This window comes from Scyliorhinus torazame, chromosome 6 (genome assembly GCF_047496885.1).
Source record: "Scyliorhinus torazame isolate Kashiwa2021f chromosome 6, sScyTor2.1, whole genome shotgun sequence".
NCBI lineage: Eukaryota > Metazoa > Chordata > Chondrichthyes > Carcharhiniformes > Scyliorhinidae > Scyliorhinus > Scyliorhinus torazame.
In genome coordinates, this window is record NC_092712.1 from 162,334,114 (window position 1) to 162,346,801 (window position 12,688).

The window sequence follows — 12,688 nt, forward strand, 5'->3', positions numbered from 1 at the left end:
CCCCCCCCCCCCCACCCATTTATCCCTCTTCCACGCCAGTCACCCTGTTCTATGCTCTCAGGGTCTGTGTACCTCCATTCCAGGGTGCTGGCCCTGAGTTGGCACTGTCACTTTGCATAACCGGAGTGAGAGAGATACAGACAGTGAGAATTTGCTAGTTTGGTGCAGTAAGGTAACCAGGAAAGATTGTGCTGTTTATCAGTTAAAAGTGCAGGGTAGTGTCTGGTTGGCTGAAGTTGCCCCTACCATAAACTTAAATTCAACTAATTAATTAATTAGTGATGGCTGGTCAGGTGATGTGCTTGAGCTGCTTGATGTGGGAGCTGGCAGATCCCATTGCGAGCTGCAGCGACCACATCTGCAGTAAGTGTTGGCTGCTCGAAGAGCTCCGGCTCAGAGTTGATGAGCTGGAGTCTGAGCTTCAAACACGGAGGCACATCCGGGAGGGGGAGACTTACCTGGACACTGTGTTTCAGGAGGCAGTCACACCTGTCAGAGTAAGTAGTTTAAATCCTGCTAGTGGCCAGGAACAGCAGGGTGTGACTGCAAGTCAGGCAGGTAAAGGAAACCAGCAGTCAGGAACTCAGGAGCCTCAGCCCTTGACTCTGTCCAACAGGTATGAGGCACGTGCTCCCTGTGTGGATGGCGAACAGGGTTGCAGGAAGGATGAGTCAGCTGACCAAGGCACCATGGTTCAGCAGGCCATTCAAGGGGAGGGAGTAAATAGGCAAGTTGTAGTTGTAGGGGATTCTATTATCAGAGGGATAGATAGTATCCTTTGTGAGCAGGATAAAGAATCCCGCATGGTATGTTGCCTGCCCGGTGCTAGGGTGCGGGACATCTCTGACCGGCTTGAAAGGATACTGGAGAGGGAGGGGGAGGATCCAGTTGTTGTGGTCCATGTCGGTATCAACAACATAGGCAAGTCTAGGAAAGAGACCTGTTTAGAGATTATAAAGAGCTAGGATTCAAATTTAAAAAACAGGTCCTCAAGGGTCATAATCTCCGGATTACTGCCCAAGCCACGTGTAAATTGGCATAGGGAGGCAAGAATAAGGGAAGTTAACACGTGGCTGAAAGAGTGGTGTGGGAATGAGGGGTTCCTTTTCATGGGACACTGGCATCAGTTTTGGGACAGGGGGGACCTATACCGTTGTGATGGTCTCCACCTGAACCGAGCTGGGACCAGTGTTCTGGCGAAAAGAGTAAATAGGGTGGTCAATAGGACTTTAAACTAAAGAGTGAGGGGGAAGGGAAAGTCAGGGAACCAAGAGGTGAAGTAATCAGTGGGAAGCGTAGCTGCTTAGGAATACAAAAAAGCATGAAAAGACAGAACTCAGGAGAGGTTACAATAGTCCCCATCCCACAAAATATGACACAGTGTATGGAAAGGCTCAGTAAACCAAGGTCCACCACACTAAGAAAACAAAAAGGGACAGTCAATAGAGAATTAAAGGTGCTATATTTAAATGCGCGCAGTGTACGGAACAAGGTAGATGAGCTTGTGGCCCAGATTGTGACTGGCAGGTATGATGTGGTAGGCATCACAGAGACATGGTTGCAGGGGGTTCAGGACTGGCATTTAAACATCCAGGGATTCACAACCTATCGAAAAGACAGAGAGGTGGGCAGAGGGGGCAGGGCTGCCTTGTAAATTAGGAATGAAATTAAATCAATAGCACGAAACGATATGGGGTCGGATGATGTGGAGTCTGTGTGGGTAGAGTTGAGGAACCAGAAAGGCAAAAAAACCATAATGGGAGTTATGTACAGGCCTCCTAACAGTGGTCAGGACCAGGGGCACAAGATGCACCACGAAATAGAAAGTGCATGTCAGAAAGGCAAGGTCACAGTGATCATGGGGGACTTTAATATGCAGGTGGACTGGGTAAATAATACTGCCAGTGGACCCAAGGAAAGGGAATTCATTGAATGTTTACAGGAGGGCTTTTTGGAACAGCTTGTGATGGAGCCCACGAGGGAACAGGCCATTCTGGACTTAGTGTTGTAATGAGCCAGACTTGATTAAAGATCTTAAAGTAAGGGAACACTTAGGAGGCAGTGATCACAATATGGTCGAATTCAATCTGCAATTTGAAAGAAAGAAGGTAGAATCAGATGTAAAGGTGTTACAGTTAAATAAAGGTAACTACAGGGGCATGAGGGAGGAACTGAAGATAATCGACTGGGAACAGACCCAAGCCGAATGGCCTCGTCACGCCTGACTCGCTGATGCGACGAGGCCGTTAATTCTCACGAGAGGCCTCTCGCGCGATTTGCGACACTCGAGAAGTCACAGTCTGGGTCGCACTCTCACTGGGAGAGATCCATATTTACACAATTAAGTGAGCCTAGGTTCATTTAAATAAATTGGTGCCCAGTTCTCCGAGGCCCGGAACGAACACCCGTGCTTAGGAAGCCTCTCCATGGTGCCGTTTACCACTGGTCCATACAAACGTGGACCAGAAGTAATGGCAGTCGGGGGAGTCTACCAGGCCATTGGAGGCCTCGGTGGTCAGGCTCTGGGCAGGGTGACACCCTGGCACTTCTGGCACCCAGGCACATTGGCACTGCTAGCCTGGCACTTTGGCATTGCCACCTAGAACTGGCAGGGTGTCATGGTGGCACTGCCAGGGATTGGGCTTGGGATGCCCTGTCCTTAAGAGTTGGGGTAAAGGGTGCTCAAGGACCCTCTAAGAGGTCAATTGGAGGGGTCAGGAGGCTGCAGTGGTGAGTCCGAGGGGTTTGAGAGATCGGAGCATCATTTAGAAATGGCGTCCCGGTCTCTTCCTGCACTGATGAGCTGAGCTTGTCAGTGCAGGATGTGAGGTAACTGTGACCTTGTCGGGGGGTTCCTGACTGAGGCCAAAAAAGAAAAGAATGATTTCTGGCTCATTCCTGGCATTGCAGGCACCGAGAAATACTCCACTATACATGCCCAAAGCAGGACTTCGATTTTTTGGTCGTTAAATCATACCTCTGCTGTTTGAGAGCTAGAATTTACTGTCTGATTTGCTGGTAAAGCAACAGAAATGAAAAATGGACAAAAATGTGTTTAAAGTCCGACCCTAGTGGGAAAGACAGTAGAATAGCAATGGCAGGAGTTTCTGGGAGTAATTGAGGACACAGTACAGAGGTTCATCCCAAAGAAAAGAAAGGTTATCAGAGGGGGGATTAGGCAGCCATGGCTGACAAAGGAAGTTAGGGAATGCATCAAAGCAAAAGAGAAAGCCTATAATGTGGCAAAGAGTAGTGGGAAGTCAGAAGATTGGGAAGGCTACAAAAACAAAAAGAGGATAACAAAGAGAGAGATAAGGAAAAAGAGGATCAAATTTGAAGGTAGGCTAGCCAGTAACATTAGGAATGATACATTAAAAACAAACGGGAGGCAAAAGTTGACATTGGGCCCCTCCAAAATGACGCTGGTCATTTTGTGATGGGAGACAAGGAAATAGCTGAGGAACTGAATAACTAAACTAGAAAGAGTGCAGAAAAGATTTACTAGGATGTTGCCGGGACTTGATGGTTTGAGTTATAAGGAGAGGCTGGATAGACTGGGACTTTTTTCCCTGGAGCGTAGGAGGCTTAGGGGTGATCTTATAGAGGTCTATAAAATAATGAGGGGCATAGATAAGGTAGATAGTCAACATCTTTTCCCAAAGGTCGGGGAGTCTAAAACTAGAGGGCATAGGTTTAAGGTGAGAGGGGAGAGATTCAGAAGGGCCCAGAGGGGCAATTTCTTCACTCAGAGGGTAGTGAGTGTCTGGAATGGGCTGCCAGAGGTAGTAGTAGAGGCGGGTACAATTGTGTCTTTCAAAAAGCATTTAGATGGTTACATGGGTAAGATGGGTATAGAGGGTTATGGGCCAAGTGCGGGCAACTGGGACTAGCTTAATGGTAAAAACTGGGCGGCATGGACTGGTTGGGCCGAAGGACCTGTTTCCATGCTGTAAACTTCTATGATTCTATGATTCTAAGTACTTTGCGTCAGTCTTCACAGTAGAAGACATGAGTAATATCCCAACAATTCCGGAGAGTCAGGGGACAGAGTTGAATATGGTAGCCATCACAAAGGAGAAAGTGCTAGCGAAACTAAGAGGTCTAAAAATTGACAAATCTCCCGGCCCAGATGGGCTACATCCTAGAGTTCTAAAGGAGATAGCTGAAGAAATAGTGGAGGCGTTGGTGATGATGTTTCAACAGTCACTGGAGTCAGGGAAAGTACCAGAGGATTGGAAAATCGCTATTGTAACCCCCCTGTTCAAGAAGGGAACAAGGAAAAAGATGGAAAATTATAGGCCAATTAGCCTAACCTCGGTTGTTGGCAAGATTCTAGAATCCATTGTTAAGGATGAGATTTCTAAATTCTTGGAAGTGCAGGGTCGGATTAGGACAAGTCAGCATGGATTTAGTAAGGGGAGGTCGTGCCTGACAAACCTGTTAGAGTTCTTTGAAGAGATAACAAATAGGTTAGACCAAGGAGAGCCAATGGATGTTATCTATCTTGACTTCCAAAAGGCCTTTGATAAGGTGCCTCACGGGAGACTGCTGAGTAAAATAAGGACCCATGGTATTCGAGGCAAGGTACTAACATGGATTGACGATTGGCTGTCAGGCAGAAGACAGAGAGTTGGGATAAAAGGTTCTTTTTCGGAATGGCAACCGGTGACGAGTGGTGTCCCACAGGGTTCAGTGTTGGGGCCACAGCTGTTCTCTTTATATATTAACGATCTAGATGACGGGACTGAGGGCATTCTGGCTAAGTTGCCGATGATACGAAGATAGGTGGAGGGGCAGGTAGTATGGAGGAGGTGGGGAGGTGTCAGAAAGGTTTAGACAGTTTAGGAGAGTGGTCCAAGAAATGGCTGATGAAATTCAATGTGGGCAAGTGCGAGGTCTTGCACTTTGGAAAAAAGAATAGAGGCGTGGACTATTTTCTAAACGGTGACAAAATTCATAATGCTGAAGTGCAAAGGGACTTGGGAGTACTAGTCCAGGATTCTCTAAAGGTAAACTTGCAGGTTGCGTCCATAATTAAGAAAGCAAATGCAATGTTGTCATTCATCTCAAGAGGCTTGGAATATAAAAGCAGGGATGTACTTCTGAAGCTTTATAAAGCATTAGTTAGGCCCCATTTAGAATACTGTGAGCAATTTTGGGCCCCACACCTCAGGAAGGACATACTGGCACTGGAGCGGGTCCAGCGGAGATTCACACGGATGATCCCAGGAATGGTAGGCCTAACATACGATGAACGTTTGAGGATCCTGGGATTTTATTCATTGGAGTTTAGGAGGTTGAGGGGAGATCTAATAGAAACTTACAAGATAATGAATGGCTTAGATAGGGTGGATGTAGGGAAGTTGTTTCCATTAGCAGGGGAGACTAGGACCCGGGGGCACAGCCTTAGAATAAAAGGGAGTCACTTTAGAACAGAGATGAGGAGAAATTTCTTCAGCCAGAGAGTGGTGGGTCTGTGGAATTCATTGCCACAGAGGGCGGTGGAGGCCGGGACATTGAGTGTCTTTAAGACAGAAGTTGATAAATTCTTGATTTCTCGAGGAATTAAGGGCTATAGAGAGAGAGCGGGTAAATGGAGTTGAAATCAGCCATGATTGAATGGTGGAGTGGACTCGATGAGCCGAATGGCCTTACTTCCACTCCTATGTATTATGGTCTTATGGTCTTATGGTCAGTGGGTCATTATACAAAGCAGGATGGTGATGATAACTCACTGCGAAGTAAGCTCTGCTGTTGCTCTATCTGTGCCATAGTCTGACTTCTGTCTTTTTGCTGACAACTGGCCCTCACCCATAACTTGCCCATGGTATGCCACTGTGGTCGGGGGGCAGGGCTGGGGAAGAGCAGAGGGCAACATAGGGCGGAGGTGCAAGCCGGCCCAAAATGCAGAATAACGTGAAAGAGGTTTCACATGTCTCAGCTGTAACATGTTTAATAGTGACCAATTGAAACCATATCTGTCGGTAGCTACTGATGGTGCCCCCCCCTCCCCCCCACCCTACCCCCCATTGTCCACTCAGTGATCCTTAATCTTCTTAGTCCTCCATGCTCTGCGCAAAGTGAAAGTGTTTCCATTGTGATCGCCACCTGAGCAGTGTTAGCCTGGGTGCCACGCATTGCTAGCACGATCACCTGAGCCTGAAGGCTTTGGGACTCCTCCAATTGGCCTTACAGTCGCTGGAATGTTGCTGACACCCTCTTCTCACTCTCATAGCTCTGGCCTATCATCTGTATCAGCTCGGGGAGTACCTTGGCTGGGCATCTGGTTGTGACCCAGCTGTGTGCTGGGATTCAGTAGACCTCCGACAGCTGTTTCCCTCGGATGTTCCTTCCTCCACCTGATGTGCATCAGCAGCTGTGTGATGCTCACCAGATTGTGCTCCTGTAGCCTATAAACCCTCCAAGATGTGTGAATCTGCACTGCTGGAGGGTGCAGGTGATAACTGTGACACATTGACCATGTTCTTCTCGGAGCTCTCCTCCTAGGTGGTCTCTTGGGTGACAGCGCGGTGGAACGGCTCCGGAATGGCTGGCCGAATCAGATGGTGATCTTGCAAGACAATGGACATGTGCTGAGTGAAATAGGAGGTTGGTTTGGTGGAACAAAGAATACAAGGAACAAAGAACAATACAGCACAGTAACAGGCCTTTCAGTGTGATGTTGTCCGAATTAAGTAATGGCATGCTGGGAAACTGGTCAACTATTCGGTACAATGTAAGAAAAGCTGACCTAGCCATTTCAATGTAACAGACTCCTTTGTAAGAAAAGTTGACCTAGCCATTCCAATATGCCAGACCCCTGTAAGACCAATAAGGCTGACTCCGCTTAGCCTAAAGCATGAATAAGATCAGAGAAGATCAAACTATTCCAAAATGCCTGACCTCTGTAATTTCTGATAAGGCTAACTCATCATGACCCAGGGCGGTATGAATAAGACAAGATAAGGAATGGATGAGTCTCCTCCGACCTTTTAATATTCTATCAAAGGACAGGATAATGGTATGAGGGATGAGGAAAAGAGTCCGAGAAGATCAACAGATCATGCCGGTTTCATGACATTGCTTACATTTCTACTTCCGATCGAATTCCTGACTAAGCTGTAGTCACGCAATCTTGATAATGATAATGTATAAATACTGAAAGTATTTTCTGTAAAAGCGCGGACTTGAGGAGGAATCAGCAGTGGTAGTAACTGCTCTCCGACCTCAAGTTTCAGCCAAAACTACATGCGGTCTTATCGTAAATAAAGACTTGTTATTTTACCATAACAATCTATTGTTGAGTCTTCCTATCACCGTCAAAGAAGCAGGAAAATATTGACTTCTACACGGCCCTCCAAACCTGTACCGGTCATGATATCAACCTTTGCCAAAACGCTCAACACTTCCTTGAGACGTATCCCTCTATACCCATCCTATCCATGTGTTTGTCAAGATGCCTCTTGGACGCCGCTAATTTATCTGCTTCCACAACCTCCCCTGGCAACGCGTTCCTGGCATTCACCACCCTCTGCGTAGAAAAACAAACTTGCACGTCTCCGCTAAACTTTGCCCCACAGACCTTAAATGAATGGCCCCTGGTGACTGACTCCTCCACCCTGGGTAAAGTGCCTGCCCATCCACTCTATCGATGCCCCTCATAATTGTGTAGCCCTCCATCAGGTCACCCCTCGACCTCCGTCTTTCTAACGAAAACAGTCCGAATCTATTCAGCTTCTCCGCATAGCTAACACCCTCCAGACCAGGCAACATTCTGGTAAACCTCTTCTGCACCCTCTAAAAAGCCTCCACGTCCTTCTGGTAGTGTGGCGACCAGAATTGTGCTCAATATTCCAAGTGCGGCCTTACCAAGTTTCTATACAACTATAACATGTCTTGCCAGTTTTTATACTCGATACCCCGTCCAATGAAGGCAAGCATTCCGTGTGCTTTCTTGACTACCTTGTCCACTTGTGTTACCACTGATGCGACCATCAATTCACACGAGACGAAGAGTTGAAGTGAACAGTGGGGTCTGCGGGCCTGTGAGTCTGTGAGTTGGGCCTGCGATTTAGGAGCTTTGGGTCGGGCCAAGCAGACTTTGGCAAAGTGTTCTTTCTTGCCGCAGTCGCGACAGGTTGCGTTCCGAGCCGGGCAACGCTGCCTGAGGTGCTGGTCTGGCTGCAGAAATAGCAGGACAGCTCCCCGGGTTGGGCAGGCAGCCAGGCGGCACAGGCCTGGGGCACCCTCGGGTCGGGTGACCGCGAGGGAATCACGGGGTCAGAGGGGAAAGCATTGAGGCTCTGGAAAGCTACTTCTAAGGAGGTGGCTAGTTTTGCCGTCTCTTCTAGGTCGAGGGTGCCATTTTCGAGCAGGCACTGTCTGACATAGTTGGACCGGACTCCAGCCACATAGGTGTCCCGGATGGTGAGTTCCATATGCTGCGAGGCCGTGACGTCCTTGTAATTGTAGTTTCGAGCAAGTACCCTCAGGTCGCGCAGGTATTCCTCCAGAGATTCCCCGGGACGTTGACGATGAGTGGGGAGGAGATGCCGTGCGAACACTTTGTTCACCGGCCTCATGTAATGTCTTTTCAGGATCGCGACCGCGTCTGCTTACGTTGTCGCTTCCTCGATTAGTACGGAGATTCTGTGACTCACACGGGCGTGGAGGAGACTCAGGTTCTGTGCCTCGGTGATGGCGGGCGAGGAGGAGGAGGCGGCGAGGTAGGCCTCAAAGCAGCGGAGCCAGTGCAAAAAGATTCCCTTGGCTTCAGCTGCCTGTGGGTCGAGTTCCAGTCGATCAGGTTTGAGGGCGGCTTCCATTGCAATATCTTAGCGTATTAAATTAATGCGACCATCGATTCACACAAGACGAAGAGTTGAAGTGAACAGTGGTTTTAATCAGCTAGACCTGTGCCTGCCTGCGACTGCTCTGTGCTGAGTGCCGCCTACAGGCTTACAGGTTTATATACCACCCCCGAGGGGGCGGAGCCCACAAGGGCATCAACATAATACAACACAGTACAGTGGTGAATAGTAACAGCATACGTTCACCACACCCACCTTCTAAGATCTATGGACCTGCGCGCCGAGATCTCTCCAACTTTCAATATTCTTAATATGATATATTTCCCCTCTATGTTAGATCTCCCAAAATGCATTACCTCACATTTGTCCGGATTAAACTCCATTTGCCATTTCTCTGCCCAAGTCTCTCCAACCTATCTATGTTCTGTTGTATCCTCTGACAATCCTCAACACTATCCGCCACTCCACCAACCTTGGTGTCATCCACAAATTTACTAATCAGACCAGCTACATTTTCCTCCAAATCGTTTATGTATACTACAAACAACAGAGGCCCCAGCACCGATCACTGTGGAACTCAACTAGTCACAACCTTCCATTCAGAAAAACACCCTTCTATTGCTACCCTTGGCCTTCTGTGACCGAACCATTTCTGTATCCATTTTATCACCCCACATTTGATCATGTGTGACTTCACCTTTTGTACCAGTCTGCCATGAAGCACCTTGTCAAAGGCTTTACTGAAATCCATGTAAACAACATCAATCATCTTTGTCACCTCCTCAAAAAAATCAATCAAGTTAATGAGGCATGACCCCCCCCGTCACAAAACCATGCTGTCTATCGCTAACGAGTCCATTTGTTTCCAAATGGGTATAAATCCTGTCTCTGAGAATTCTCTCCAATAATTTACCTATTACCGATGAGAGGCTCACCGGCCTTTAGCTTCCAGGATTATCCCTGCTATCTTTCTTAAACAGCGGCACCACATTACCTATTCTCCAGAACTCTGGGATCTCACCTGTAGCCAATGGGATACAAAGATGTCAGTCAAGGCCCCAGCAATATTCTCCCTTGCTTCCCTCAGAATTCTGGGATAAATCCCATCTGGCCCAGGAGACTTATCTAGCTTAATATCTGTTAAAACAGCCAATACCTCCTCCTTTTCGATCTTAACATGATCCAGACTGTCCACACACCCTACCCAAGAATCATCTTCCATCAAGTCCCTTTCTTTGGGACATGAACACTCACTTGAGACAGGTCATCTCGGTGAAGGGGCAGTGGATCCTCACCTCTCTGGCGCAGGCCAATCTTGCTTAGGGTCACTGCTCTCTCCTTGGACAGCCCCGTGATCTCCAGGATCCATTCCTCATAGGAGGTGAGGACTCAGATCTCTGGGACTCCACAATCCCCATCCTTGCCCTTTCTCTCTTATTATGGATTAGGTTATCCTGAGAGGACATTGTGAGCTGCACGATTGATGGGTCAGGGAGGTCCATAGCAGGTGGCATGCATGGGCACTGCACATGGACATGAAAAAGCTTTGCTGGTGGGTGCCAGAGGGTTCTGAGTGACAAGGTTGAAGATCGGATTTTGGGGGTTACGAGGTGTCAGCCAATGGATTGAATGGGGGGGGGGGGGTTTGGGGAAATTAAGGGGTGGCAGGCGGTACTGAAGCCAGGCGGGAGGTGGTAACTTACCTTTGCAGCTTGTTGGAGGTTAATTGTCTTCTTCCTACATTGGACGGCGGTCCTCCTAGTCACACTGCGCACATCCATTGCAGCTGCCACTGCTTCCCATGACGAGGCATTGCTGACTCTGCGGCTGGTTTTACAACCACTTCAGGGGAACAGGAATCCCCGTCTCTCATCGAAGGCATCAAGAAGCCTGATCAGGTCAGCATCGCCACAGAGAAGATTCCATCCTGACCAGAGGGCAACCATCTGGGGGCCTCCGATTTCCTAGATAGTATATCGTGCCCGCAATGGGCGGGATTTAGACCCCGATGTCTCACACGATCCTGTTATATCTCGCGAGACGTGGCAAACTGGGTAGATCCCAGAAGTGGGATCTTCCGGCTTCTAGCGGCCACGCCTTTCCATCTTGCAGGCGCAACACGGCCAATAGATCATGTCCCTCATGCTAATAATTTTGTAGTAACCAGGGCCGGGATTCTCCTCTACCCGGCAGGGCGGGGAGTCCCGGCGGGATGGAGTGGCGTGAACCACTCCGGCGTCAGGCCTCCCCAAAGGTGCGGATCTCCGCACCTTTAGGGGCTAGGCCCGCGCTGGAGTGGTTGCCGTCCCACCGGCTGGCGTGGAAAGCCTTTGGCGCCACGCCAGCCGGGGCCGAAGGGACTCCGTCAGCCGGCGGAAGTCCACGCGCGTCAGGGTCGGCCATCGCGGAGACCTACACGGCCGACGCGTAGTAAAAGAGTGCCCCAACAGCACAGGCCTGCCCACGGATCGGTGGGACCCGATCGTGGGCCAGGCCACCGTGGGGGCACCCCCTGGGGCCAGATCACCCCTCGCCCCCCCCAGGACCCTGGAGCCTGCTCGCGCCACCTGGTCCCACCGGTAAGGGAGGTGGTTTAATTCATGCCGGTGGGACCGGCATTACGGCAGTGGGGCTTCGGCCCATTGCAGGCCGGAGAATTGCCGGGGGGGGGGGCGCCTACTGGCGCGGCGCGATTCCCGCCCCTGCCGAATCTCCGGTGCCAGAGAATTTGGTGGCCGGCGGGGGCGGGGGGGGGGACGCCGAGAATCCCGCCCCAGGTTCTCTGTTCATTAAATCAATTATTATGTTATTCTACAGATATTATATGCAACAATTTGTATTTTCCCAGACAATCCAGCCTGCTCTCTGCCGCGTCAAGTGGGAAGATGTCGGGGAAGTATGATCCGTTTTTATTACAATCAAGACACCCAGGCCTGTCAGCAATTTACATACGGAGGCTGTGGGGGGAATGCAAACAACTTTGAAACTATGTCTGCGTGCCAAACGAATTGCCCACCTGCAGGTCCGTTTCTGTTCCAACATTATTTCCTAGTGAATAATGTACAACTTTTTCGACAGAGCATGTTCATTTGAGAAAAAGAACTTGTGACATGAAGGGTAACTGTTCCTGCTAAGAGAACAAATTATACAATTGCATTTATTCTCGTGCTAAATGGATTTCTGTCAATATGATCTTTCCAGCTTTTAGAAAGACATCTTCAAAACATTTTACAGGTCATTCTGTCGACAAGTTTATATCCAACGACACTGCTTTAATGTTTTGTAAAAGCTGACTTTACATTTTTATTTCTGAATTCACATACCCACGAGGTTTTAAATTTGTAAAATTCCACCCTTTCATTAGGATTTATTCTAAATGGGAACCTGCTTCCAGCCTGTATTGATGTGTCCTCTGATTTTAAAGAGAGAATATTACATTTGCACAATGTGTGAATGATGTTCTATTACTGCCATACAATCAGGCCTGGCAACATTGAGACAGTCTCCAATGTCATCACACCCAACTCAAATATTACAAAAGAGGAGCTGGGCTAAAAGTAGCAGGTCTGTCAGCCTTTCAGCATAGGCCCATCATGTGTTGCTTGAAGAGACTTTACAACATTATGAAATAATTGTGGCAATTTAATTGCCAATTCCCCGTGATTTCTCACTGCCTGTATGATTTGTGGTCACACAGTCTTCACAGGTAGGAGACGATCACGACTGGATCATTGAACGAGCATAATGGTGGTTTAAATGACAGTATCTGAGCAGCACAATGAGGGGTTGGAGGCTGCAGCTGAGACTGCATGAGGAGTGAAGAAATTGTTTCCTCAGCACTCTGAGCAGATCTCTGACATTGAGCCACTGAAGGGTTC

The 12,688-nt window shown here is 48.7% G+C and overlaps 1 protein-coding gene across 2 annotated transcripts in view; it reads left to right on the forward strand.

Annotated features, from left to right (window-relative positions):
- The window catches only part of LOC140425113 (papilin-like), a 201,384-nt gene that overhangs the window by 11,859 nt on the left and 176,837 nt on the right, over window positions 1-12,688 (forward strand). For both annotated transcript variants that reach the window (XM_072509027.1, XM_072509025.1), the window contains exon 2: window positions 11,659-11,832. In XM_072509027.1, coding sequence (XP_072365128.1) covers window positions 11,659-11,832 — 174 coding nt within the window. The remainder of the gene's footprint in view (window positions 1-11,658; window positions 11,833-12,688) is intronic.